Here is a 26,324-nt window from a genome sequence, read left to right on the forward strand (position 1 = left end):
TTTTCTATATTGATGCAAATGTACTAAGAAATGATGAATATGCAACTATGTGATGATATTAAGAATTACTGATTATATATGTAGAATGGAATGATTTCTAAATGTTTTGTTAATTTTTTTTAATTAATAAAAAAAGTTAAAAAAAATTCCATGGTATCCTCTTTTTAAATTGTTTTTTAGAAATATCATTTAGAAAATATGTATATTTATCATTTAGTAAAATTGACCTTTCTGTCAGTACACAGTTTTATGAATTTTTAACACATGAATATAATCAGGATGCAAAAGGGTTTCATCATCCCCCTAAACTTACTCAGGCAATCCCTATATATTTACACCCTCTGCCTACCCAATACCCCTGGCAACCAAGTTTCTCCATCACCTCAGTTTGTCTTTTTGAATATGTGACACAAATGGAATCGCACAATTTGTAAGTTTTTGAGACTGGTTACTTTTCACTCAGCCTAATGCCTTTTTGGTGTGTATCAATAGTTGGCTCTTTTTGAAGTAGGAGAGAATAGGACAACTGCAGGTCCCTAGTTTCCTACCTAGCTCTGAAAGAGTTAATGGGCAACTGCAAGTCCCCAGTTTTTATCTAGGAATTAATGTAAAGGTGGAAACTTCAGTTGCAAACTTCAAGGAACAAAAATTTCTCCTAAAGCCCCCAAACCTCTCCAAACCATTGAAACCTACCCACAGCATAAAAACTTACAAAATCAAAGTGACCTCTTAGTTAATAAACCACAGAAAGCCAGGGATGGTAAGGATTGTTAAACATCTGCCCAAAGACAAATTTCAGATACTTGATGGGCTGGCCACAAGCATCAGTAGTTATCTCTTCCTGAAATAATGCTAGCCCTGTTAGCACCTGGTTGATAAACTATGTAGAGTGGGCCACTGTGGCTCAGCAGGCAGGAATGCTTGCTGGCGATGCCAGAGGACCTGGGTTCGATTCTCGGTGCCTGCCCATGTTAAAAAAAAAAAAAAATTAAATTAATAAATAAATAAACTATATATGCCCCTAATTATCAAAAGTCACTATGGCAACCTGCACAAAGAAGACACCTGGTATTCAAAGGTTACTATGGAAACTGCCACCAACAAGCTTCCCATAAAACAAGCTGACCCACTTCACTCAGTGTGTGTTTCTCCCTTGAACACATCCCATCAACTTCTTTAACATGTACTCTCTCTCTCTTTTTAATAAATTTTACTACTTATTCCTATCGCCCTCTCGTTTCTAAATTCTTTTAGTGTTGAGACTTCCAAACCTGGAACAGGGTTCAACCGGCACCATTGACAACGGGCCCCAGTTACACCTTTTGTTGTTGGGTCAATATTCCTCTGTTGCGGATATACCACCATTTGTACAATCACGCACTGAAGGACATTTAAGATGTTCCCAGCTATTGCTGATTATGACTAGACCTGCCATAAATATTCATGGAGAAATTTTTGCGTGAACCCAAATTTTCATTCCTCCATAGCAAATATTCAACAGTGGGCCAAAGCATACCCACTTTTCTCTCAAGATATGCATTCCTAGAATGCAGGGGATGAGGGGCTAAGTCAATTGGTTTTGGAAGGATTCTATGATATGGTATCTACGAATAAAAGATAACTTAGAACATTTTTCATAATGATGATACTAAGAGGCCAATGAAGGAGGAATGAGTTCACTGTAAACCATAAAATTACTGCATTTGCTACATCACTCTGGGTAAAAAGATTGGCCTGTTTAGGCTGAAATTTACCTGTCATATCTTAAATCTTCACAGCTAGATGACAGTATCCCTCATTGGCAATCTTTTCTTTAATATTACATGCTGCATGCTGTGGGAGCAACATCATGTTAACTAAATACTAAACAGTTCAAGGGACGGCTTAGAGGAAACACAGCGCACACATCTATCTTGGAGAAAGCCAACAATTTAGAAAAAAAAAATAGCCTCTTTTGCTTATAACAAATATTAATTGGTTTGGATATTTTAGCCATATTTCCCTGACTCCCTCATTATCTTATTCAGCTACTGACAGAAGAAAGGGCTTCATAAGAGGGAATGCAGATTATATCAATGAGAATAAAACTGATTTTTTTTCATCAAAAAAGGGCTATTAGACATAAGATACAAGGATCAGTCACCTCCTCATTAACCTCTCGAAATGCATCTATTTCAGGCCATGCTAGAAAATGTTTTCTCTCTAAAAGCTACCACACAGTCTTAACAGTTAATTGTTATTCTTATAAAAGAATGACCCACATTAACATTTAGCTTGGGATTATTAGCATTTTTATAAAAAAAAAATGGGGGGTGAGGACCATCCTTTGCTTTGCTGCTCTTTGTTATGGGATGCATGGAGGTAAGTAGGAGAAAAATGAAATAAATTTTTATCAACCAATACTTCTGATTCACCAATAAATATAAAAATTCCTATACCCCTCTCAGCCTTGAACTGTCAGACTACTGATTGAATTTTAATTACATTTAGGCACAAAATGGTTTGGGGGTCATTATACTTTCTTTCCTGATGTAAACAACATTAAACTAGTTGACAAAGCCCATTGGCTGAAGATAGAGGTGGCAATATAATCGCTTCATTTAGGTACACTGAAATTAATGATTAGACCAAAACACTCTCTTTGATTACTCCATAAGGTTGCATTTTTTTTCTTCTTGACTCCATGGTAGGAATTCTAATACAGTGAAAAACAAATTACTTAAAAGGAATCCAAATGTGGAACATGCTCAACAGTTTGATAGAAATTGAAATAATTCAGGGCTGAGCGATCATGTGCCAAAATATAGATAATGCATGATATCAATAAACATCCGTGGACGTCCATGGCTTATTGTATGGATGCTTTTGCTAATATTAAGGAAAATATTAAAATTTATTTTGAAATAGAAGAAAAGTTCACTTTGTTCTTAGTTAAAAATCTGCAACTTTATGTTTCGGATTGAGAAAGGTGACAGGAAAATCTCCTAAGAGTCAATAGCAATGAAAGATCCAGCCACATATTTTTCACTAATTTTAAGGGGCAGAGGATATTTTTCCATTTGAGAAGTGCAAATTATAATTGATTAAAAAGTAATACCGAGACTTAGAAATGAAAACACTAGTATTTCGCTCTACCTTAGACTCAGATAAAAGCCTGGTGTAGTCTACTGGTTTACAGAGTTTTAAGAATGGATAATAGGGCATTTCCACCTCACTATTTTATTATAATTTTTAAAGCATTTTTTGAAGGGGAGGGAAGATATAGTTAAAAATTCCCAACATGTAAATTATTTTGAGAGAATAAAAACACTTGGCAGTATTTGATTATGTGCTAACACTGGGAACTAAAGTATAAAGAAGTTATCTCTTTTCTATAAAATCCTTATTTCCATCAACATTGTATTTTCTTATTCCAAAAACCTGGCTGATTAGGAATTATTCAATTATGAAAGTATTTTTGCCTGAGAAACAGAAATATCAGCACTGCTATAAAAAGAGCTTTTTCTATTAACTGTAAGGGAAAATTATGATGAATAGAGGTTCTTTGCCTTGAATAAACCTTCACAGTATTTAATCACTTTACTTTCCCATTTTGCTCCAGTCTTAAAAAAAAAAAAAGACACTAGGTAAAGACACTTTCTCTATTCACCCATCTCAGATATATTTATACCAAACACAGGAAACACTGAACAATTAATGCCTGAATTAAACCCATGTTTGCCATAAATCCCATGTTAATCCAGTTATGTCAAAGCATTTGGCTTTTCTAAGAACTCCAAAAAATTTAATTGTCTTTTCTTGTTCCCATCTCCATTTCCTGCACTTTAAAGAAGACATTAGTACTAAACATAAATGCCAGGAAAAGCTTCCGCATTTTCAATGACTTTTCCAGGTTGAATAGTGACTGATAATGGCATGGATGAAGCTGTTTAGAAGTTGGAATAGCTGTTGAAGAAATATGTTAAAATATGTGAATATGTTTTGGTTATATAACAGGGAAAAGAGTTCTCAAAAAGCTTGGGTTTTAGAGAGATACACCAGATGAGCACTTCAGTTCTCCCATCCTACCCTATGTGAATCTGTTTACACAACTGACCCTCTTGGAATCTATTTTCTTATTTGTAAAATGAAGCTGTAATATCAATCTCCCAGGGTTGTGGGAAATATACAAAATATCATATGGAAAGCCTTTAATACAGTGCCTGCCAGACGCCTGATGTCTCATAAATGCCGGTTATTTTCATTATTCTCAATCACACTCACTAGACATTGCTTTGTGTAGTTGAAATTTGGAGAGAGATGCATAGTTCATTTGGCTGATATATAAAAAAAAGAAGGGAGGGAAAAAGTCCTGCTTCCTCCCCTTTGCTAAATCTGTCCTTCCCCTGTTCAACTTGTCTCGGTTAGGGGATGTCGACAGTGGGTACGAATTAACAGATAAAGAGAATTTGTGATTAAATCCATGCAGGATCAATGCATGCATAGTTTGGAATAGAAATGGAGGAAGTGGCAAGCAGTTTTGCAGAGCAGAACACTTGAAAAGTCACAGGTTTGTTGGTGAAACTATTTAGTCATATGAATGAAATAAAGTTACAAGAAAAAAAGGGAGTGAGTTTCCAGATATATTTCCTTATGTAATCGATACTAAGTTCCATGTTTCCCCTTTCTCTTTTGCTTGTACCTAGCCCTGGTTTTATTTAAACAAAGCCAAAAGAAGAAATGGTATTTAAACCAGGCCATTTGCCATGTGTTAGTATAACTCAGTTGTTGATAGGGAGGTGCTTGGAAGGGTTTGCTCTTATAAGTCACAGGCTGGCATTTGCAGGTTCCCAAGATTATCAAGTGGTCCCAGAAAATCTCCTCACCTGGTAGAATTCTAGCATAATACCCAGAGCAGCACTGATGATTTGCTTGTGCCTCTTGAATTCGGCCACCACAACAAACGCCTGTTGAATTCAGAACAAATGGGATATACTTCTCTTCACAGCAGAGGTGTCCTGGCTGAGGGTCATAGAGGACCCCATGACAACAAACCTGGAAGTTGGGAATTCATTTTAAAGAAATATCAGTTCAATTATAACTATATTCTAACACCATATCACTTGTGATATAATTATTTTCTCATAAGACCAAAGACCAAAAGCAGCATATCACTGAAAAAAATTAAAAGGTTTTAAATTTCCCAGCATCCTTAGAATTCTCTAAATGACATTTGATATAATGCAGCTTTTATGTTAGCCTTCAACTATGCTTTGTGTTCTATTCTAATACTCTATAAATATGAATTATCTTTTGAATATCTGTGCTTCCAATGTAAAGATGACTTAGAATTGTAAATGAACAATTTCCTTCATATGTATGTTTTTATTTTAATGATTATTTAATTTGAAAAACACAGCATCTATGGAGCCCTGTCTCTCATTGATGCTTCTTTTTTAATAAATTGCATTTTTCTTGTAATTTATATGATCACTTATTTATGAACCCAATCTTCAGACAATGCAATCTCAACCGAGTCCAACTTATATATATATACACACAGAGAATAGGCTACCATATTTTTTAAAAAAAAGAAATTTATATGGAAATTAATTTTGAAAAGCCCTTTTAAGTCTGTGTTGTCTCCAGGAGCCACAGAAGAAATCATGTGCTTGAACAATCAAATAAGTATTTGCATTCTGACTTCAGGTCTGAGAGACTAACACTGTGTATACAACAAATCAAACACTGCATAGTTGTTGAAATGCAGCCTCAGAACCGATATATGGCCTGAGTTACATTAATTAGCATGCTATTTCCTGTGGCAGGCAAAATCAACCACTATTTAAGAGGTGCTCCCCTCTTTCCTTTTTTTCATTGCTACTCCCAGGCTGCATCAACACTGAACCATTCCACATAGAGGCAGTAGAATGTGGAATCTCTTTCTAAGACTTCTGAAGAACCATCGTTCTGTGATCTTAAAGCATTAAAGTCCCACCTACATCCTATGCTTCCAGAAATTAGCATATCTGATCTTATTCATCAGCAAACTTGCACAGTACTTTATTCTTATCATCCTGTTCTGAAATTATTCCAGATCCATCCCTCAATTACTTATTTACTAACAGGCCATTGGTTCACTTCCACTCTTTCATTGTCACTGTTACTCTCAGGCTTCTTCAACCACCCAAAGTCTGCACTTTTCTCTCGACATACTTTGGTTTAGGTTATTCATGGATCCCAAAGGGGATATTTTCCAATAATTATTTCTCTTGGGAGGTCTCTCCATAAACAACATTTCCTAATCTTTTTTTTTTTTTTAACAGTTTTATTCACACACCAAACACTCCATCCAAAGTGTACAATCAGTGGTTCTTGGTATAATCATGTAATTATGCATTCACCACCACAATCTATATAAGACCATTCTCATTTCTCAAAAAAACAAAAAAATCCCATACCCCTTATCCAGCCCCCATATTATTTACGCTCAGCTTTGGTATCATGTCTTTGTTACAACTGATGAAAGAATATTACAAGGTTAACGTTAACTGTAGACCTTAGTTAGCATTAATTGTATTTTTTCCATATATCACCCTTATTATTACCATTTTGTAATTGTGATATACAATTTTTGCTAGTTCAAGTAAAACTTTGTAGTATTTGTAGAATTAACTACAGTCATCATCCACTATAGGTTTGGCTATGCTATATAGACCCATGTTTTATCCTTTAGGTTTCATTCTAGTGACATACACACCACTAGCCTCCCCCTTTCAGCCAAGCTCACACTCTGCATTGCTAGGAATACTTACAGAATTGTGTTACCATCGCATGGACGTGTGCTACCCATTTCCGAACATTGCAATCAACCTTATTAAACATTCTTTACAGATTAACCATCATCTGCCCATTCTCTATTCTTTTTCTATCTTTTAGTAACCTATGATCTAAATTTTAACTCTCAGAGTTTGCTCATTATAATTAGTTCATATTAGTGAGACCATACAATATTTGTCCTTTTGTATTTGGCTTATTTTACTCAACATAATGTCCTCAAGGTTCATCCACATTGTTGCATATGCGTCAAGACTCCATTCCCTCTTACAGCAGCAGAATATTTCCTTGTATATACATATATTCCAGAGTTTATTTGTCCACTCCTCCGTTGATGGATATTTGGGCTGTTTCCATCTTTCGGCAACCATGAATATGCTGCTATACACATTGGTATGCAAATACTTATTTGCATCCCTGCTTTCAGTTCTGAGTATATACCTAGTAATGGGGTTGCTGGATCATATGGTTGTTCTATATTCAGTTTCCTAAGGAACTGCCAAACTGCCTTCCAGAGTGGCTGTACCATTCTACATTCCTAACAGCAGTAAATAAATTGTGCATTTTTCTCCACATCTTATCCAGCACTTATAGTTTTCTGTTGTTTTTTTTTTAATTATGGTCATTCTAGCAGGTGTGAAGTGATAGTTCTTTGTGTTATTGTTTTGCATTTCCCTAATAGCTAATGATGTTGAGCATCTTTCATATACTTTCTAGCCATTTGTATTTCCTCTTTGGAAAAATGTCTATCGGTGTGTTTTGCCAATTTTTAAGTTGGGTTCTTTGTTGTTTTATTGTTGAATTGTAGGGTTTCTTTACATATTGTGGATATTAGACCCTTATCAGATATGTGGTTTCCAAATATTTTCTCCCATTGAATAAGCTACCTTTTTACTTTCTTGACTTTTGAAGTACAAAAGTGCTCAATTTTGAGGTGGTCCCATTTACCTATTTCCTCTTTCAATACTTATGCTTTGGGGGTAAGGTCTAAGAAACCACCTCCCATCACAAGATCTTTAAGATGCTTCCCTGTATTTTCTTCTAGGAGTTTTATGGTCCCTACCTCTAATGTGTAGGTCTTTTATCCATTTTGAATTAATTTTTGTATAAGGCATGAGATCTCGGTCTTCTTTCATTCTTTTGGATTTATGGATATCCAGTTCTTACAGTACCATCTGTTAAAGAGCCTGCTCTGCCACAGTTGATTGGACTTGGAGGCCTTGACAAAAACCACAGCCATTCTCAGGCTTCTTCAGCCATTCAAATCTCTTTCTTCTAATACACTTTGGTTTAGATCATTCATGGCCCCCAAAAGGGATACTCTCCAGTAATTATTTCTCTTAGGAAGTCTCTCCACAAAAAGAGTATTCCTTATTCTTCTAATTTAGCTTTCAAGTTGGTTGTTTGAGATAACATAAACAGAAATTTCAATAGCTCATGTTACTAAGGGTCTGGCTAATTTTCAAAAATGCTGCTTTTAATTGCTCTGTGGTTGTTTCCAAAAGCAATTCTGCCATCCAGTGACTCTCAAAGTGTGTCCCCTAAACTGTAGGCAGAAGCTTCACCTGAAACACAGATGCTTGGGGCACACCCCAGTCATACTGAATCAGAAGCTCTGCAGCTGGGACCCTGCAATCTGTGTTTTTAAATGTCCTCCAGCCCTCCTGCTCTGTCCAGTGTGAGAACCTTGGCTGTAATCACATGGTAAAGTTTGTACAAGTATTTTGGGCTTCCTGTTGTTTACACTGCTTTAGCCTATTGGTTCTGACAGTCACAATGAAATTATTTTTCTACCTCCCCTAACCTTCCCCCCCAGGAAATATCCATATTTAATCCCCAAGAGAAATTTATAAACAACTTTTTTCTCATGAGATATTGACTTTTAAAATTCTCTTTCATTGACAGTATGTGTGCTGTGTTTTTAATCCTTAAAATAAAAATGACTTTGTTTAGTGCATCATTAAAAATTGCATCTCTTTTTAATGATGTGTATTAGTGAAGTGTGATGGTTTCTTTTCAAGAATATTGGGTGAGATTTGCACATGGTAGTTTCATAATGGTTAATTTTTGCTTTCTTCCTCTTGTATTTCAATTTACATTTATCCTCCATAAAAGACTATCTGTATTTTTTTTTTTTTTTGGTAGTATAATGGACAATGTCTTTTTTTTTTTCTTTTTCTGTTCTTAATCATTTTCTTAATAATTAAAATCAGACTTAATGGCTTTTGGTTGTTCTGGAAATGTTGGGTTTATGACTATTATAATAAATAATCATTTATTTGGTGTTACAATCCATTAAATTACTTCAAAAGCCTATAAAAAGCAGTTTCTGAAATCAATGAAAAGGAAGGTAGAAGTCCTTTTAAAAATAATTAAGCCTGAACGTATGAAAACTTTAGACAAGTATTTTATGATCTATTAATATACTGTGACTAATCTTTTCTTCATCCTATGACAGGTATATTTTAACTTAATATGGACAGGTGAAGAGCATTTAGCTTTTGATTTTTTAGAATAAACTTAAACTGAGACACTAGCTTTGTTACTTTTACTCTACTTTGCTCTACTTTCACCAATAAAGTTTAGAGGTGAAACTATTATCTAATTTTTCATACAGAGTGAAAGAACTGTGATAGTTTCTGATATGAATCTTTTTTTATTTTATTTTGGTGAAATGCATTTTTTTCCCTCACTGCCTGGATGAACTTTAAATCTTCAATTCTCATACCTATAAAATTATGCCCTACTTGTCAGCTTCTCATTGTGTGAAACATATTAACATAATAAAACCAAAAAATGAGGACTGAATGTTGCATTTTGTCCAAAGCTTTTCCAAATTTTATCTCTTGAAGAACACTTTTAGTGGGCAACTTTATTCCATCCTTTTTCCTCTCAGAAATCCTAAATTTAATTTAATTTTGTAAAAGTATGTTCATCAGACAGTGTACATTTCAGGCCTAAAAATGATGTTAAACTTGGGCAAGATGATAATTTTGGAGGCTGTGTCAAAAAGGTACAGTTATGAACTGATTTTATGACATTTCTTACATGATAACCACTGCTAAACCTGTGTTGGCCATAATAATTTTATTTTGTTCCATATCGCTTCAATAACTCAAGTACTTAATTACTGTGTCCTTTTGCAGGGACTCTTATGAGTCTAGTACTAGCTTTAGTCATTGAATGTGTAATGCTGTGGTTGACAAATAGGAATGTTATTTTGTTATATGAGATCTGACTTCCAAACTAAGGATCTTCTGTATCATTTGTCAATAAAAGCCATTTACAAACGCCTCTGTCTGGCTGCATTATTGATCTGATTCTTAAATTGCAGCTAATATGAACACTAATGTACAAATGACCATAATTTAAAAATATTTCTGACAAACCATGAAAGGTCCTGCTCACAGTTAGTTATCAGTGTCATGTAAACAAACACCCACATGTAGCTAAATGGATTTGTTATAAAGGAAATTTAAGTCACTCAATCAAATACGAATTTGGGAGGTTCCTCATCATCCCAATAAACCAACATTTCCCATGAAGATGATGAAAAATGAGAAAGCTAAAATGCTCATGAGGATGACAGGATTTTTATAAGTATCCTTTCTTTTCCATGGGGTATTCATGATAGACTGGTGGAAATATTGATCATGAAAAACTGTGGTTTAAGAAGCAAGTGGTTTTACCTGGAGTGTTTAGTGAGAAAAAACATACTCCACTGACCAGTTTGAAAAGATTTACCTTAGCTCTGGGAGAATAGCACATGTGTCCACAGATATTTTCAGGTTTCGGGCACTTCACTGCCTTGCAGAGCTCACCTCTGTGGCCCTTCATTAACTTCTGGATTTTGGGGCATGAATGCCATGTTTTCCGTAAGAGATCATATCCAAGAATGATACCATTTGGTTTCCCTGGAGACACCCAGTCAATTTGAAGGGATCTGCAGCAGAGAGAGTAATCAATACTTCTGAAAAGACAACACTGAGCATTGCTGCTATCAGCCTCACCTACTCTTCAATTAATCTTCCAGATTGGTGAAAAGATTTGTTTTATCAACTTCCTAATTAAGAAGCTGCAGCAAAAGAATATATATATATATATATATATATATATATATACACACACACACATGTTTAAAATATATATGTATACATATAACGCTTTTCTTGTCTAATACTTTGTGAGGAACAATCAAAGCCATTTAAGTTGTTGGGAGAATAACGCACGACACAAGTCTCTTACTTTGTTTCAGCGATAAGAATAACGTCTTGTTTTTTGTGAGTCAGTAGGAAAATCAACAGAAACTTTTGGTTTAATAAGCAAAGATGAGACATAAATAATATGACACTGGTAAACAGGGTGGACATTAGAATTTGTGGCACACTTAATCCCTACTTCTAACCGCCTTCTCCTTTGTCTTCCCTTAGATAGGACCAGTGATGTGACACAGAGCTGCGATGGGGTTCCTAGGAGGCTGCTAGGGAATTTTAGCTTTTCTCATAAAACTGCTCGCTTCTCCTTTCCCTTTTTTTCTGTCAGTCATGATGCCTGGAACTTCAGCAGTCACCTAGCAGGCATTAGCGAAAGACCTTGAGACTCACAAAGATTTTGCCATGGTATTCACCACTGCCCAACCGGTGTTAGCAACCATCTACCTCTAGAACTATTTATTTAAGTCTCTGTGGTTGGATGTCTTGTAACGTGCAGCCAAAATAAACTCCAAAACTGATAAAAAAAAATCTTATTCAGTTCCTCCAAATATACTTATTTTTGACATGTAGAAGCAGATTTGTTTCCATCAAAACTTTTTAATAGCGTGGTCAGAAATTGAAGGTCCCCATACAAAATGCCTTTACATGGTCATTTCTTCAAGAAGGTGTTTAATTTTTAAAATTGAGTCACAATCTCATTCTAAATGTAAGAATACTTTTGAACACTTCTGCCATGGTAGAAGATGAGATTTTTTTATTCATCTCATTTTTAAAGAGAAGTACATCTTTGTAGGCTTAATTATTGGCACTGTGAATTTCCGGTGACATTTTACCTATTAGGGATTCAATTAAGCCCACACATTTACATTAGAAAGCTGCCATCAAGATCCTCAACATTTTAATAGACTACTAAAAAAACAGAAAATGGTTATTTCATTTTCGTGGGGGTACAAATATAGCACATTAGTTACAAGACTCGGTAGATAGGAAATTAATGTCATGTACAAGAGAACCAGTTTCACAGGTGGCTTGTATATTCCAAAGCGTTCACCCAACTCTCAAAATTTATTTCAGATTCTGAAGATGCCTCTTTCGTATGCACTGCAAAGCCACATATAGAAAAGGCTACATGTGGGTGACTTCAATGGGTCTGACTTATCCATAAAAGCTGGTGAACTTATAAAATCCAGAACACACCAAGTTCAAACACCTGGCCACTATGCTTTCTCTTTCTTGAGAACCATAACTGTGAAGTGAGGTAACTTATCTTCTTTGCTATAATATGAATAATTTCGCTTTTGAGGACTTTAGTCAGGTACACAAAGGTAAAGGATCCAAAAAGATACATGGTTGAACACTACACATCTCTCATTCTAAAGAATGGGAGCAGCATCAAAAAATCCTTTGCTTGATGATTTAAAAGTGAAAGACACTTCTGAGAACCAGCACCAGTACTAACTGGACTAATGAGTTCATTGTTTTGATGTTTAAGGGTAAAACAGAAGAATCATTCTTCAACCACAAGAAAGGATGTTGAATATTGGGGGGAAACAAGCTGATGCTTCTTTTGTACAGATCAGTAAAAGCTGATTTCAACCTTTGAATGGATATATATATATATATTTTTTTTTTCTTTTGGAGATTTGTCTATTTAGCCCCCACAGCAATAGGGACTGAAATGTAAGCTACCTTAATAAAGTTTCCGATAAAAGCCACCCTGTCTACATACTTTTTTGGGACCTGAAGTCATCAAGTGTTCATTCAGACATTCTAGTTGGGGTTATTTCCTTTTAATTTTGTCATAACATTAACAGCGTTGCTATTCTATTTCTACGATTACAACCTACTCTTGTGGTTACCATCACTATCATCATCACTTCCAATCGTGGCTTCAAGGGGCACAAAACAAAATTGAAGACAGAAAGGATATTGGAAAATCATGTCTTGATTGCCTATCTTTATACAGGTGAATACCAAAATGATATAGGTGAGGCAGAAATTTCATGAAGACATAAGTTTCTCCCTGGAACTCTTTAATATTTCATTTTAATATTTTCATCATTTTTGACATACTGCTTTTGTTTAGGCCAAAGGAAAAATACCCCCATATACCTTAAGATAATCAATCCAAATTTTTATAGATTAAATAGTTCTGGATTTCTGCTTATACAGGCATTTGTTCTATTCACTTTGGTCAGTTTTTCAATCATTTATTTAACACACAAGCTCTTCAATACCATTCCAGATTACTGTTATTAAAATGGTCAGGGCACTTTTAGAAAAGGACTAAACAAACCTATTATGATGGAAATAATAATTCTTTTCTCTCAAGTCAGGTCACTGAATATTTTTAATGACTGTGATGCTTATATAAAACATTGTAAGTAAAAAAATCAAAGAAAAAACCCATGTCCTGGAGTCATAGTAATAGGGACACAAAACATATATAAATAAGGCAAGTAAAATGTTATAGAGCAATAGGAAATCAAGTGCTAACTTGTGTTGTTCAAGCTACAAGCATTAGAAAAACATAGAGTAAGCAAAGAAGATAATGGAATAGGCTATATATATAAGAGAGATTTCATGGGGGAAGTGGAAGTGAACTTGAACTGGTGAATAAGAGGAACAGAAAAATAAGCAAAAGTTAAGAGGTGGGAATCAGGCTAGTGTGTATTTAGAAGAATAATGTGATTAGTGAATTTCCACACCCAGTAACAATGAAAGATAACTTCGGATATAAAATGTGTTTATGGTGTCCTTCCATAACCATGGTGAGTTTGATAAGTGACATGGGCTGACTGTGTAGTTTTATTACTATTAGAATAAAAAGCTTCATTTAGAATAAAAAACCTTGAAGATGTGAGTGGAAGAGAGCAGGGATAGAGCGAAATGCTATTGACCTACATTAGTGACCCAAATGTGATAGAATGTTGAGTGAGGTTTTCATTTAGCTTAGGAATTTTAACTATAGACCCAAACTGAGGAGGATGAGCATCCCAATTCAGGAAGTATCTTTCTCCTAAAGCAAACAGCAAGTTTCTGCTAGGTTCTGGGGACTAAACTGTCTTCCAATACTGACCCATCACCCTAATTGACCAAAATAGAGTTCTAGTGGAGTTTGTAAAAATATGAACTTGCATGAGTATTTATTGAGCATCTACTACAGGTTCTCAGAGGCATTGTTACACGTCCGACAATGAACAACACAGATTAAGTCCCTGCTTTTATGAAACTTACATTTGGTTGTAGGAAGATGACAGTATACAAACCATCAAATTTGCATATATAATATACACAAGTAAATGTATAAAACGCCAGGTGGGTGGTCTTGGAAGGCATTGCTCCTCTGCACAGAAAGAAAGGATGAAGCAAGAAAGGGGAGCATTCCAGGCAGAGACAAGAGGAGCAAAGGCTCAGAGGCATCCGTGCGTTCGGTTTGTCGAAGAATTTCCAAGGAATCAATATCCAACAGTGTTGGAGTGGCATGAGCAAGAGATAAGACTGTTAGAAAATGGAATTAGGTGAGTGTTGGGAGGGAAGATAGGGTGTCGCAGAAAATGCAGGCCCTTGTAGGATATGGAAATGAGTTGGGATTTGTTTCTGAGTCAATTGGAAAACTAAGAAGTGAAAAAGGAGTTCTTTATTTGGTGAGGAATGTCATCTACTCTTGAACTCACTCAGCCACCCACACACTGGTAGCTGAGGAAGGCTGTTCTAAGTGAGTCACGCAGAGAAATGAAAAGTGCTTCCTTCTCATGGGGGTTACTTCCTGAGATGCAGAAATGTCTGAGTCCAATCTGCAGCTACGCTCAGAAAGGAGCGTGATAAGGAGTTTTTGGGTTAGCTTGACATGGGTCCTTTGGGTTTGGCAGTCCATATGTGCAAGAGAATAGTACTTGCTTCCAATTACAGAATTCCAACAGACAGAGATACAGATGCCAGAGTAGCCGGTAATGACAGGGTAAGACAAAAATGTCACACTATCATCATTTAGCATGGCACAGATGAGTGAGCTTCTCATGAGCTAAGTGGATGCCTTGTGCGCTGGCAAGGATTGAGTCACCTTAAAAGTATACTTCCTAGGAGGCAGGCTTTCAGGATTAGGGGACTGCAGCAGAAAGAGTCTTTGGATCTTCTGGTGAGTTGGCACCACTTGTGTCAAGGAACTTGGTCAAGGAGAACCTCATGGGACCTCTCAAGTAAAACATGCAATTGCCCAAGAAAGTGGCACCTGCCACCTAAAGAGCTGTGTTGGCTATCCAGGTGTAGGAAAGAAGTAACAACATTTGCCAGGAGACATATCTGGATGAAAGGGAGTAGGAGAGAAAGAGTAAGGAATTAAACAGGACAAGGAGGTAGGAAAAAGTAAGCTAGGATCAGGTGTGAGTTTGTGAGACAGCAGAAGCTTTAAAGCAGATATGAGCTCAATATTTTTCTGGAGATGGAATGAACTTTTAAATAGTGGAACATGAATCTTAATTACCAAAGTGAAACTCATAATGAAAAATAATTTGAAAACCATATAGTATGCTTGAGACATTGTCAAGAGTTGAAGAAGGGGCAGCCAGAAAACTATGTTTAAGGCAGTAGTAGAAGAAAAGTAAAGCTTTTTCCTCTTGTATCACTGAATATAGACAACTCCATAAACTGGTTACATAACTTTAGACGATGAGGGCATGAACTAGGGAGGTGGTGGTGGACATGGAGAGGAATGAACACATGTGAGAGGTGTTCCAAAAAATAATGCTAAAATTGATGTTCATTGAACTCAAGGGATAAGATATAATTCAAAGATAAATGTTGGTGCTAATATGAAAAATCGTGGTGCATTTGCAGAAGTAGATATTAGAAAAGATGAATTAGCTCTTGAATCTCCAGGTTATGGAAGTGATGGGTGGCTATGACAAGAGAAAATCGATAGGCAACTGTGAATATGAGACTAGAATTTAGGACACAGACAGAGCCAGAGATCTTAGAGACAACAGCATGACTAAAACTGTGGGGATGATTGGACTATCTAAACAGGAGGGAGAGATTTTCTGTGGAGGACACCTACAATTAACATGCAGGTTTGGAATGTAACCAATGAAAGAAACCAATGAGTAATAAAGGATCTAGGAACAAAGTAGCAGTTAAAGACCCAGGTGAGTCAGGAGGAACTGGAATTTTCTGAGAGGCATTCAAAGGCCACCTCAGCAGCTCAGCTGCTTCTGTGGGACCTACAGGAGGAAGAGGGATTAGAAGGGGTTTGGAATGAGAAGGAGATGAGGAAATGAAATTAATGTTGGCAGAGCTTCAACAGTAAGCTAAATATTCTGTGAGGACTCCTTAATGAAGCAATGAGTTTGCTAATAAGTACTCGGCCATCAAAACAGTATTTTCTCAAAGCAATTATGACGATAAGATCATTCATTGGATCTGGACAACAGTAATATACACTCCAAATTCTCTTACAAGAGCTCTTTCCCTACTCTTGAAAGGCTTGAGTAAAAACAATCCCATCCAAATTAAAAGCCGGGACTTTTCATTCAAAAGTAGACTGAAATTCTTCATTAGTGTCTCTGAAATTCCATATTGGTGAGGGAGGGTATTTAGAATATGGGGAAAGAAAAGGTGTTGACATTCTACATCCTGCAGCTTTTCCTTTTCTATATACTAAATAGAAACATGACTTTTTAAATAAAAATTTTATATGATTATTTCAGAACACAAGCTACCAGTCACTGAAAAAAACATGGAGGAAAAGTCAAAGATCGAACAGATTTCCTGATACACAAATTCAAAGTGTAAAATACTGGGGACTTACAGTTTTGCCTCAGATTTGGTGAGGGAAAATTTTTCCCTCTTGTACTATACTCAGGCCCAAGCTAAATACTTTCCAAATAATAAGGGACTTGTGAATGATGATATGGTTTAACCTTCATTTAGAGACACCCAGTCTGCCCTGCTGTCATAAAGACTTCGGAAAAGTTGGTATGTAAAAATATCATTTATGTCATTCAGTATCTTGAGGTAAATTCTAATACAACTATTTGTGATTATTACAAAGACATTACACCTCAGACTTACCAATAATACAGCCCTAGCCTGATTTGGAACTCAAAAAACTGCCACGGTTCCAATAGTTCCAATTAAAGGCAGCAAAAGGTATGAGCTGCATTTTCTCTTTACTTTCCCTTGAGCCTCATGCCCGGAAATCATGCATTTTGGAATACTAGCAACGATGTAATAAAATCTTTTCCTTGTTTATGTTCTCTTCTTAGGTTATTCATTTATGGAGTATTAATAAGTGAGATTCACAGGCAGCCCAGGACCCAGGGAAACTGTCAGCTGCAGTGTCATATTTCAATCAAAGAGGCCTCATCCGGCCATCTTCATCTAGCGCCGTCTCTACATTCTCAAAGACCAGAATTAATGAATTAACTATTGATTAAATTCCACTCTAGCAAATCCACCAAGGCAAATAAATGAACTACCCAGGGCACGTGTAGGCCATGGCCAGACATGCCTGGGCTATCGATCAGTAGTTAGTATTCTTTGGGGATATAAAAGCAGCTGATGATAATATGACAAGAGTGGAAAACGCCATGTAGAAACAGAGTTTGTTCCTGGCTTAGCAGTTTATAGAACTAGAAGGGGGCATTTGATTTTTCTGCATTTGTGTGTTATAGCATCTTCAGTTTATATAGCAGATGCATTTATCAGTCATTGTACTGCAGACAATTTAGTCAAGAGCAAGACAAAAGTTAAGACCAAAGGCAAAGATGAGTTGGGACACTCCATGCATATAATCAAACAGGCTTGCACGCTTCTCTTATATGCTATTAAAACATACGCAGATTAAATTTTATCAACTATTGCATTTTACCAAAAAAACAAAGAATCCCAAAAATATTTGCCTTATTAGAAGCCAAAGTAGTTTAAATGTTATAGATGTAAAAGCAGTCTATTGGCGCTTTCCTGGAAGGATTTCATATTTGATTTTACGTGTTGCTAATATAAAAGAGAGTTTTTGACCAAAATAGAAACATAACTAACAAGTATACATTGGCAGAAGTATAATGAAATTACACAAACAATAATACGCACACAGGAGGCTAACTGCTTTGGTGCTGGTGTAATTTTGATTAATGACTTGGCAGCCTATACCTGCTTGTTAGAGTCTTGCCTTTGGAAAATGTTACTCTGTTACGATGAGTCATTTTAAGAAAGGAAAGATTTGCATGCCAAAATTTGGCTGGGAATGATTTCTATCACATTTTTACTTCATCTCCAACTGGAAAAAAAAGTTTGCAAAGGCATTGGAATAAGGAAAAATATCATATAGGGGGACTTCCTGTGCTGGTCAAGCCGGAATAAGCCCATTACAGACTATGCTTCCCACTGATTATAGCTAAAATCTCTGGACAAATTACAAAAAGCAACTACTGGAGGACCCAATATCTGAGTTAACAATAGCTGGCAGATTGGTGTAAAAACTTGAAGAAAAAACTTACATGATGAGAATGGGAATTCATTTTCCTCTTATTTCTTCTTCTACACAAAGGCAGACCCAGCGTGGAACTGTGCAGTGGGAAAGCAAAATCTCTGATGCAACCCAATCTTTCTGGCCAGATGACATGAGGACAAAATGTCTTGCAAGAAATATGTGTGTGTGTGTGTGTGTGTGTGTGTGTGTGTGCTGGAGGGGTGGTGCTGATGGTGGTAAGTGCCATTTTATTTTGTTTTCTCTTTTCACCCTCTGGACCATGCCCTGAAGGTGATTTCAGTCCTGGACTTGCACTGCGGCTGTTGTGGCCACCTGGGCAACTAAAACCCCAAAGAGAAATCTACATTTCTTTCCAGAGGAACCAGGAAAACAGGATTCCATGGCCCAAAGAAAGCTATTTTTCTTATATTTTGTCTCACTTCATTGATCCAAGCACAGCCCCAGTTACTTGAACTATGTGTCAGTCTATATGGCTAAAATTATGAGAGAAATGATAGCTTCCTATTAAAGAGCCTGAAAATAAATTCAGAGGAGCCAGAGAGTGTGAGAGAAAATTACAGAGAGAAGAAAACTAGTCCTCTAATTCTCTATATTAACCAATACGTATGCTGGTTAATTCTATATATTAACCAACCTGTCCTTACATGCATAGGAGCTGCAAATGCATGGGATACCCAGCAGCATAGCAAAGACTTTAATAACTTAAATATTATACAATGTACTACCAACACCCAGATTAACCACTGAGAAATGCATACTTGGGATAGATGTAAAAATCTATGCTTTCAAAAGCAACGATTTCGAAAAATGAACTGACATTGAGCCACCGACCACATAAAGCAAGACAGAATTTGCAGTCAAAGCTAGCCAGTTGATTGCCTCTTGAAGCAAATACAAAATGCAACCTTCTTTGGAGGATTTTAATCAGACTCTCATTCTCACAACCTAATATTCAAAATACCAAGGAAGCAATCCACAACCAATCAAAACTACAGTCATCAAAAAGTGTTGAAATAGCTATATTAGTATCAGACAAGCAGACTCCAGAACAAGGAAAAGAGATATTACATAATAATAAGAGTTTCAGTTTACTAAGAACATATAACAATCTTAAACATGCATGCACCTAATAATAAAGCATCAAATACATGAGGCAAAACTGATAGATCTAAAGGGGAATAGACAAATCCGAGTTATATTTGGAGACTTCAACACTCCTCTCATAATAATTGACTGAATAAGCAGGTAGAAAACCAGTAAGATTTTAGATGACCTGAACACAATTATGAATCAAATTGAATTAAGTGGCATTTACGGAACACTTTCTGACAAAAGCAGAATACACATACTTCCCACGTGCACGTGGAACATTCATTACAATGAGTCATATTAAAAGAGACAAATCATACAAAGTACATTTTTAAAATGAAACTAGAGGGCGGGCCGCGGTGGCTCAGCGGGCAAAGTGCTTGCCTGCTATGCCGGAGGACCTCGGTTCGATTCCCGGCCCCAGCCCATGTACCAAAAACGGAGAAACAGAATACAATAAAACAAGCAAATGTTTAAAAAAAAAAAAAGATGTTTCCCTTTCTTCCTTCCTTCCTTCCTTCTATCCTTCCTTCCTTCTCTCTGTCTTTCCTTTAAAAAAAAAAAAAAAAAAAAAATGAAACTAGAAATCCATATCTGAAAAAAAAATCCCAACTTATTTGGAAAATAAACTATATACTTTTAAATGATCCATGGGTCAAAGATGAACCCAGAAGGAAAATTTAGAAGTATTTTGAGCAAAATAAAAATGAAAACACAGCAGTTCAAAATTTGTGAGATTCATCTGCAGCAATTTTTAGAAGAAAATTCATAGCACTAAATACTTAAATTCAAAAAAGAAGAAAAGTCTTAGACCAATAAACTAAGCTTTCCTCTTTAAGTAACTAGATAAAAAAAGATCAAGTGAAACCCAAAGCAAGCAGAAGGAAGAAAACAAGGAAGAGGAGAAATTAATGAAATTGAAAACTGAAAAACAATAGATAAAATCAACAAAATCAAAAGAAGTTCTTGAAAAGATTCATAAAATTGATAAAACTCCAGCTGGACTGATCAAGAAAGAAAGAGGGCACATAATACCAAAATTGGAAATGAAAAAGTGCAATTTAATTCAGACTCTACAGAAAAACTACAAACAACTCTGCAGTCATAAATTTTAAAATTTCATGAAATTAACCAATTCTTTGAACAGCACAAAATGTCAAATTCACTCAAGATAAAAGACCCTGAATTACCTTATATTATTAAAGAAATTGAATTCTGAACAAAAATCTTTCAACAAGGCAAACTCGTGTCTCAGATGTTTCAATGGTGAATTGTACTAATATTTGATAAATAAATCATTTCAATTTTCACATAATTTCTTCCAGAAAATAGGGAAAACTTCTCAGGTCACTTTATGAGACAGTAGCACCTTGATACCAATATCAGACAAAGACCTTATAAGCAAATAAAACTACAGCCCAATAATATCCTCAACATGATGACAGCAAATTACATCCAGCAATACATATGAAGGCTAATACATCATGACCAACTGGGGGTTATCCAGATAACAAGATTACTTCAATATTTGAAAACTGATCTATGTAATAAGCCATATTAACAAATTACTATTGTAGAAAATAAATTTGAAAAATTCAATATTCATTTATGATAAAAACTCTCAGTAAATCAAAAATAGAAGGGACTTCCTTCAACTTGATAAAAGACGTGTAAAAAAATTATAGGCAACATCATACTTAATAGTATAAGACTGAAAGCTTTCTCTCAAAGACTGGGAAAAAGTCTGTCCCGACCTGCGGGACGATCAACTGAGGCTCCAACTCCTGTGAGGGAAGAATGAAATGGGACAAAGAGACACGAAGAACGACAGCAAGACAAATATTCTGATCAAGCTGCAAAAGTTTATTGAAAAGGCTAGGTATATATATACTCTAGGAGAGGGGGTAGCTAGTAGGAATAGGTGACGATCTCTGATTGGGTGAATAAGGACAAAGGGATGATTTGGGATTGGTGACTGCTGTTGCTAGGGCAGAGGGCAGATGTAGGTTAGTACTTTTGGTGCGAACTTTAGGCGCGAACTACAATTACTTCCGTGAAGAAGGCTGATTATAGTTTAGGCTGTTCTTTGTTTCAGCCCTGGCGGCCATGTTGCATGTTTCTGGCATTGCTGAGGGTGGATTTTATACATGCTACCTTAATTGTCCCCAGCAAAAGTCAAGGATGTTTGTCCTTTTCACTTCATTGAACTAGCTTGAGCAATAAGGCAAGAAAAAGAAAAAAGAGGCATATACATTGGAGAGGAAGAAATAAAAGTATGTCATGCATATGCTATGACGGCGTATGTATAAAACCCAAAATTATCTAAAAATGCTTCTAGAACAAATAATGAGTTAAGCAAGGTTTCTAAGTTGAATATGCTAAAATCAATTGTTTCTCTACACATTAGTAATGAACAGATGGAATTCAAATAAAAAATTAACAATAACATCCCAAGTAGAAATAATTAAGTATAAATCTAAGGAAATATGGGTGATAGCTATATTCTGAATTCCACAGTACACTGTTGACAAAAATGGAAGAAGACCTAAATATGGTGTTCATGAGTTGGAAGATTTTATATTGTTAAGATTTCAACTATTTTCCAATTGATCTACAGATACAAAGCAGTCAAAAACCAACTGTTCTTTTGTTTGTTTTTGCTTTTTATGATATAGGCAAGCTTATTCCAGCATTTATATGGATATAGATAAAGGAATGAGACTAGCTAAAATAATTTTTTTAAGAATGTCAAGTTTAGAGGACTTACAATACATGATTTCAAAACTTACTATAAAGCTACCCTAATCAAGGTGGTGTGATATTGGTAAATGGATATATACATAGATCAATAGAACAAATAAAGAGTCCACAAATACACCACACCATGTATTTAATTGATTTTTGACAAAGGTCTAAAAGCAATACAATGGAAAAAGGACAGTCTTTCTAACAAATTATGCTGAAATAACTGGACATTCATATGCAATAATAATAATAATAATAACCTTGTGTCATGCCAGAGTTTATACAACAATTAACACATGAGACTCAGATCAAAATTTAAAATATGTAAAACTTGAAAATTTGAAATGTATAAAACTTCCAAAAGAAAAGATAGAAAATCTTTGTGACCTTGTTTGGGGAATGAATTTTTAAATGCAACGACTAATGTATGAACCATAAAATAAAAAATGATAAATTGGATTTTATTGAAATTTAGACTGTTATTCTGCAAAAGACACAATTAAGAGATGAAAAGAAAAACCACAGACTGGAGGAAAATGATTATAAATCACATATCTGGTAACAGCTTGTATCCAAAAATATATCTTTAAGAACTCTGAAATCTCAACAATAAGAAAAATCTATGAACAAATTGGCAAACAATCTGAATAGGCATGTCATCGAATTTGATAAATTGAAAATAAGTATGCAAAGATGATTAAAATCATTAGTCATTAAAGAAACGCAAATTAAAACCACAGTGAGACATATCATGATATACTATTAAAATGGCCATAAAAAGAAGGGGTGGGAGGGAGTGCAAGGGTAGTTCAGCGGTAGAATTCCCGCCTGCCATGTGGACACCTGGGTTCGATTCCTGGTCCATACACTTCCCCCCCCCCAAAAAAAACAAACAAAAAATCAACAAATGGTGCTGCAATGACGGGATTCTCACATGGAAAGATAATGAAATGTGACCCTGCCATAAGCATACAAAAAAAAAAAAAAGAACGGGTGGGTGACCTAGAATTCCAAGTGCTAGCAAAGATTAGAAACAACTGGGAGTCTCATATGATGCCAGTAGGAATGCAAGAGGTTTTATGCACTTTAGAAAATAGTTTCACAGATTCTTATAAAGTAAAACATAAAATTACCATATGACTCCCAAATTTCACTCCTAGGAACTGACCCAAGAAAAATGAAAATTTATGTTCACACAGAAATCTGTAACATGAATGTTCACAAAAGCTTTATTGATAGTCACCAATAATTGGAAATGACCCAAATCATATACGAATTTTCGTACACTAATGCAATGAAATACTACTAGCGACTGACAAAACAAAAAGTAACTAGCTACTGACACATAAAACAACATGGCTGAATCTTAAATGCATTATGCTAAATGAAAGAAACCAGATTTAAATGGCTATATAAAGTATGAATGTATTTATAGGAAAATATGGAAAAAGCAAAGCAATAGAGATGGAGAACAGTTAATGTTGGCCACGGTTTTGGAGGTGGAAAGGTTGGCTTCAAAAAGCTAGCATGAGGTAATACTTTGACATAATGGAACTGTTTTATATCCTGATTGTGACAGTGTTTACAGAACTCTGCATTTGTCAAAAGTCATAGAATGTACAGTGGAAAGAATGAATTTTACTGTATATAAATTTAAAAACAAATTTTAAAAGTATAAGGGAAAAAAGATAAACAAATTCAAGAAACACAGAATTCTTAATTTTTTTAGTAAAACTTGACCGTTCCCTTCATATTCTTGTCAGTTTTTAGAATCTCTAATTTTTCTCTGTATGTGTCTTATATCGCTTTTATTTTAATCCCACATTTAATTAATATTTGGTTGAGTACGGAACTTTAAGATCGAGAGATTTTTTTTTCTTAAATTCATAATTTTGAAGGCACTGCTCCAAGATCTTCTAGCAATGAACGTTGCTGTTTAGAAGTCTGATAATGACATTCAAATTGCCACTGCAGTATGTATGTATGTGTGTTTGCATGTATGGATTACCTATCTTTTCTTCCTAGAAGCTTTTTGGATGTGCCTTTTAACCAGTATTCTGAAATGTCCTGATAAGATTCCTTTACATGGTTCTGTTTTCACTCATTATGTTGGTATCTATGGAACTTTTTAATCTGCAGACCAGTGACTTTGAATCTACGATATTTTCTAGTCATGTTTCTCTGATGATTTTTTCCTCCTTTACTTTGCTCTCTTTGGAATTCCTGTTATCAAACGATAGACTGCCTGGATTTTTTTTTCCTAATATGCTTGATTTTTTTCCCTTTTTAAAAAAAATATCTTTGTCTTCTATTGTGCATTCAGAGACATTCCCTCATATTTTCTTTGAAAGTTTTCAATTCAGCTTTTATAGTCTTAATTTCCACGAGCTCTGTTTTTTTTTGATTATCCTTCTTTTCAAAGCATCCTGGTTTTGACTCTTTCGATCTCCTCTTATCTCTCTGAAGTTATTATAGTTTTTTTGTTTGTTTTTTCTTCTTATTGCATTGTCTCTGCGTCTACTGAATTCCCTCTTTTGTTTAGTTTGGTCTCCTTTTCATCTTGAAGAGTGATGCACAAAGAAAGCTGAGTATAAGCTTTATAGATCCGTAAGTCTTGTGGATTGATGCCCTTCTCTATTGAGTGACCAGGTTGCAAGCTGTTTTATGTGGGGATTCCCACATGCCAGTCTCTGGAGTTACTTTATTGGGGCCGTTTTCAGATTTTTGTGTAGAAGAGAGTCTAATTTCATGTCTGGAGGCGTTTATGACTGGCTAATTGTTTTTGAGAACAGAGCTGGAGAAAGCAGCGAAGGGCTCCACCGGTCAGGTTTTAATCTATCCCATTATCACCCCTCATCCCAGCTCTCTATTATGCCTAGTAGCCCCAATTCCAAACCAGCTCGGTTTAGCTTCTCTAGAGAATAAATTCCTGATATCCTGGAGGAGGGAGCTCGCCATGCAGAGGAAGACAAAAACCTGGATACCCAGTGCAAAGGAAAGACTCCAGTGTATGGGTTCCTACCACTTTCTTCAAATTTTCAATTAATCCCTGGGTATCAGCTATAATGTTTACCCTAGCTCCCTTTTCTTCATAATCTTTAAAGTTTCTAAATCCTCAGCCTCTTAGGGTCTCTACAGGGCAGATTAGTTTGTTTCATGCCATTCTCTCCTTCTGCCGACCCTTTGGTTGTAAATTCCTCTATAATACTGGCATATGTGTCTCCTGACAAATACTGCTTCCAAAACTGTGTTGTTATTTCTCTCCTGGATGTTGTCTTCTCTCTCATTTTCTGTCCTCTTGTTGTTTAATATCTTTTAAAATATATTTGTGATCAGTGCAGTAAGTTTGGGAATAAGTAATCTTTAACCAGAGATGAAAATATTTTTGTTCTGCTATGATAAGCAACAGACTTTTCAGAAGAAAAAAATTATCCTAGAGACACAGACATAGGCAATGGTTCGATTTTTGAAAGTTTACAGATTATTTTTAGCTGTTATAAATATGTAAGGCAAAGCATGACACCTCATGCCATTCACCTGGGTTTGAGTCATGGGGCAGCTAACAGACAAGGAATTTGACAACAGCCTCCCAGTCACTGTAATTCTTCCTGGAGTTCCTGAAGACTGAACTCAAATGGCACATCCTCTAAGATGCCTCCCTGATAATCTTGGTAAAATTTGGTATTTTTCTCTTTTATGCTGTTGACATCATACAACCCCTATTATAGCATTTTCCACATTGGTCTACAATTATTTGTTTAGGGGAGTGTCTCCCACAGCAGACTCGGAGCTTTCTACAGTTAGGAAACATGTTTTACATGTTTCTGTATTACTTTTGCCTTCTATGTTGTTTGTGGTAGTTAGATGCAGTTGTCAGCTTGGCCAGGTGAAGGCACCTAGTTCTGTTGCTGTGGCCATGAGCCAATGGTATGTGAACTTCATCTGTTGCTGATTACATCTGCAGTCGACTA

The 26,324-nt window shown here is 35.7% G+C and overlaps 1 protein-coding gene across 1 annotated transcript in view; it reads right to left on the bottom strand.

The window, feature by feature from the left end:
• The window catches only part of USH2A (usherin), an 844,952-nt gene that overhangs the window by 182,192 nt on the left and 636,436 nt on the right, over window positions 1–26,324 (bottom strand). The window contains exons 48-49 of the mRNA XM_077157816.1: window positions 10,561–10,759; window positions 4,866–5,034 (exon numbers count right to left, since the gene is read on the bottom strand). Of these exons, the coding sequence (XP_077013931.1) occupies window positions 4,866–5,034; window positions 10,561–10,759 (368 nt within the window). The remainder of the gene's footprint in view (window positions 1–4,865; window positions 5,035–10,560; window positions 10,760–26,324) is intronic.

Source organism: Tamandua tetradactyla, chromosome 4 (assembly GCF_023851605.1).
Source record: "Tamandua tetradactyla isolate mTamTet1 chromosome 4, mTamTet1.pri, whole genome shotgun sequence".
Taxonomy (NCBI): Eukaryota; Metazoa; Chordata; class Mammalia; order Pilosa; family Myrmecophagidae; genus Tamandua; species Tamandua tetradactyla.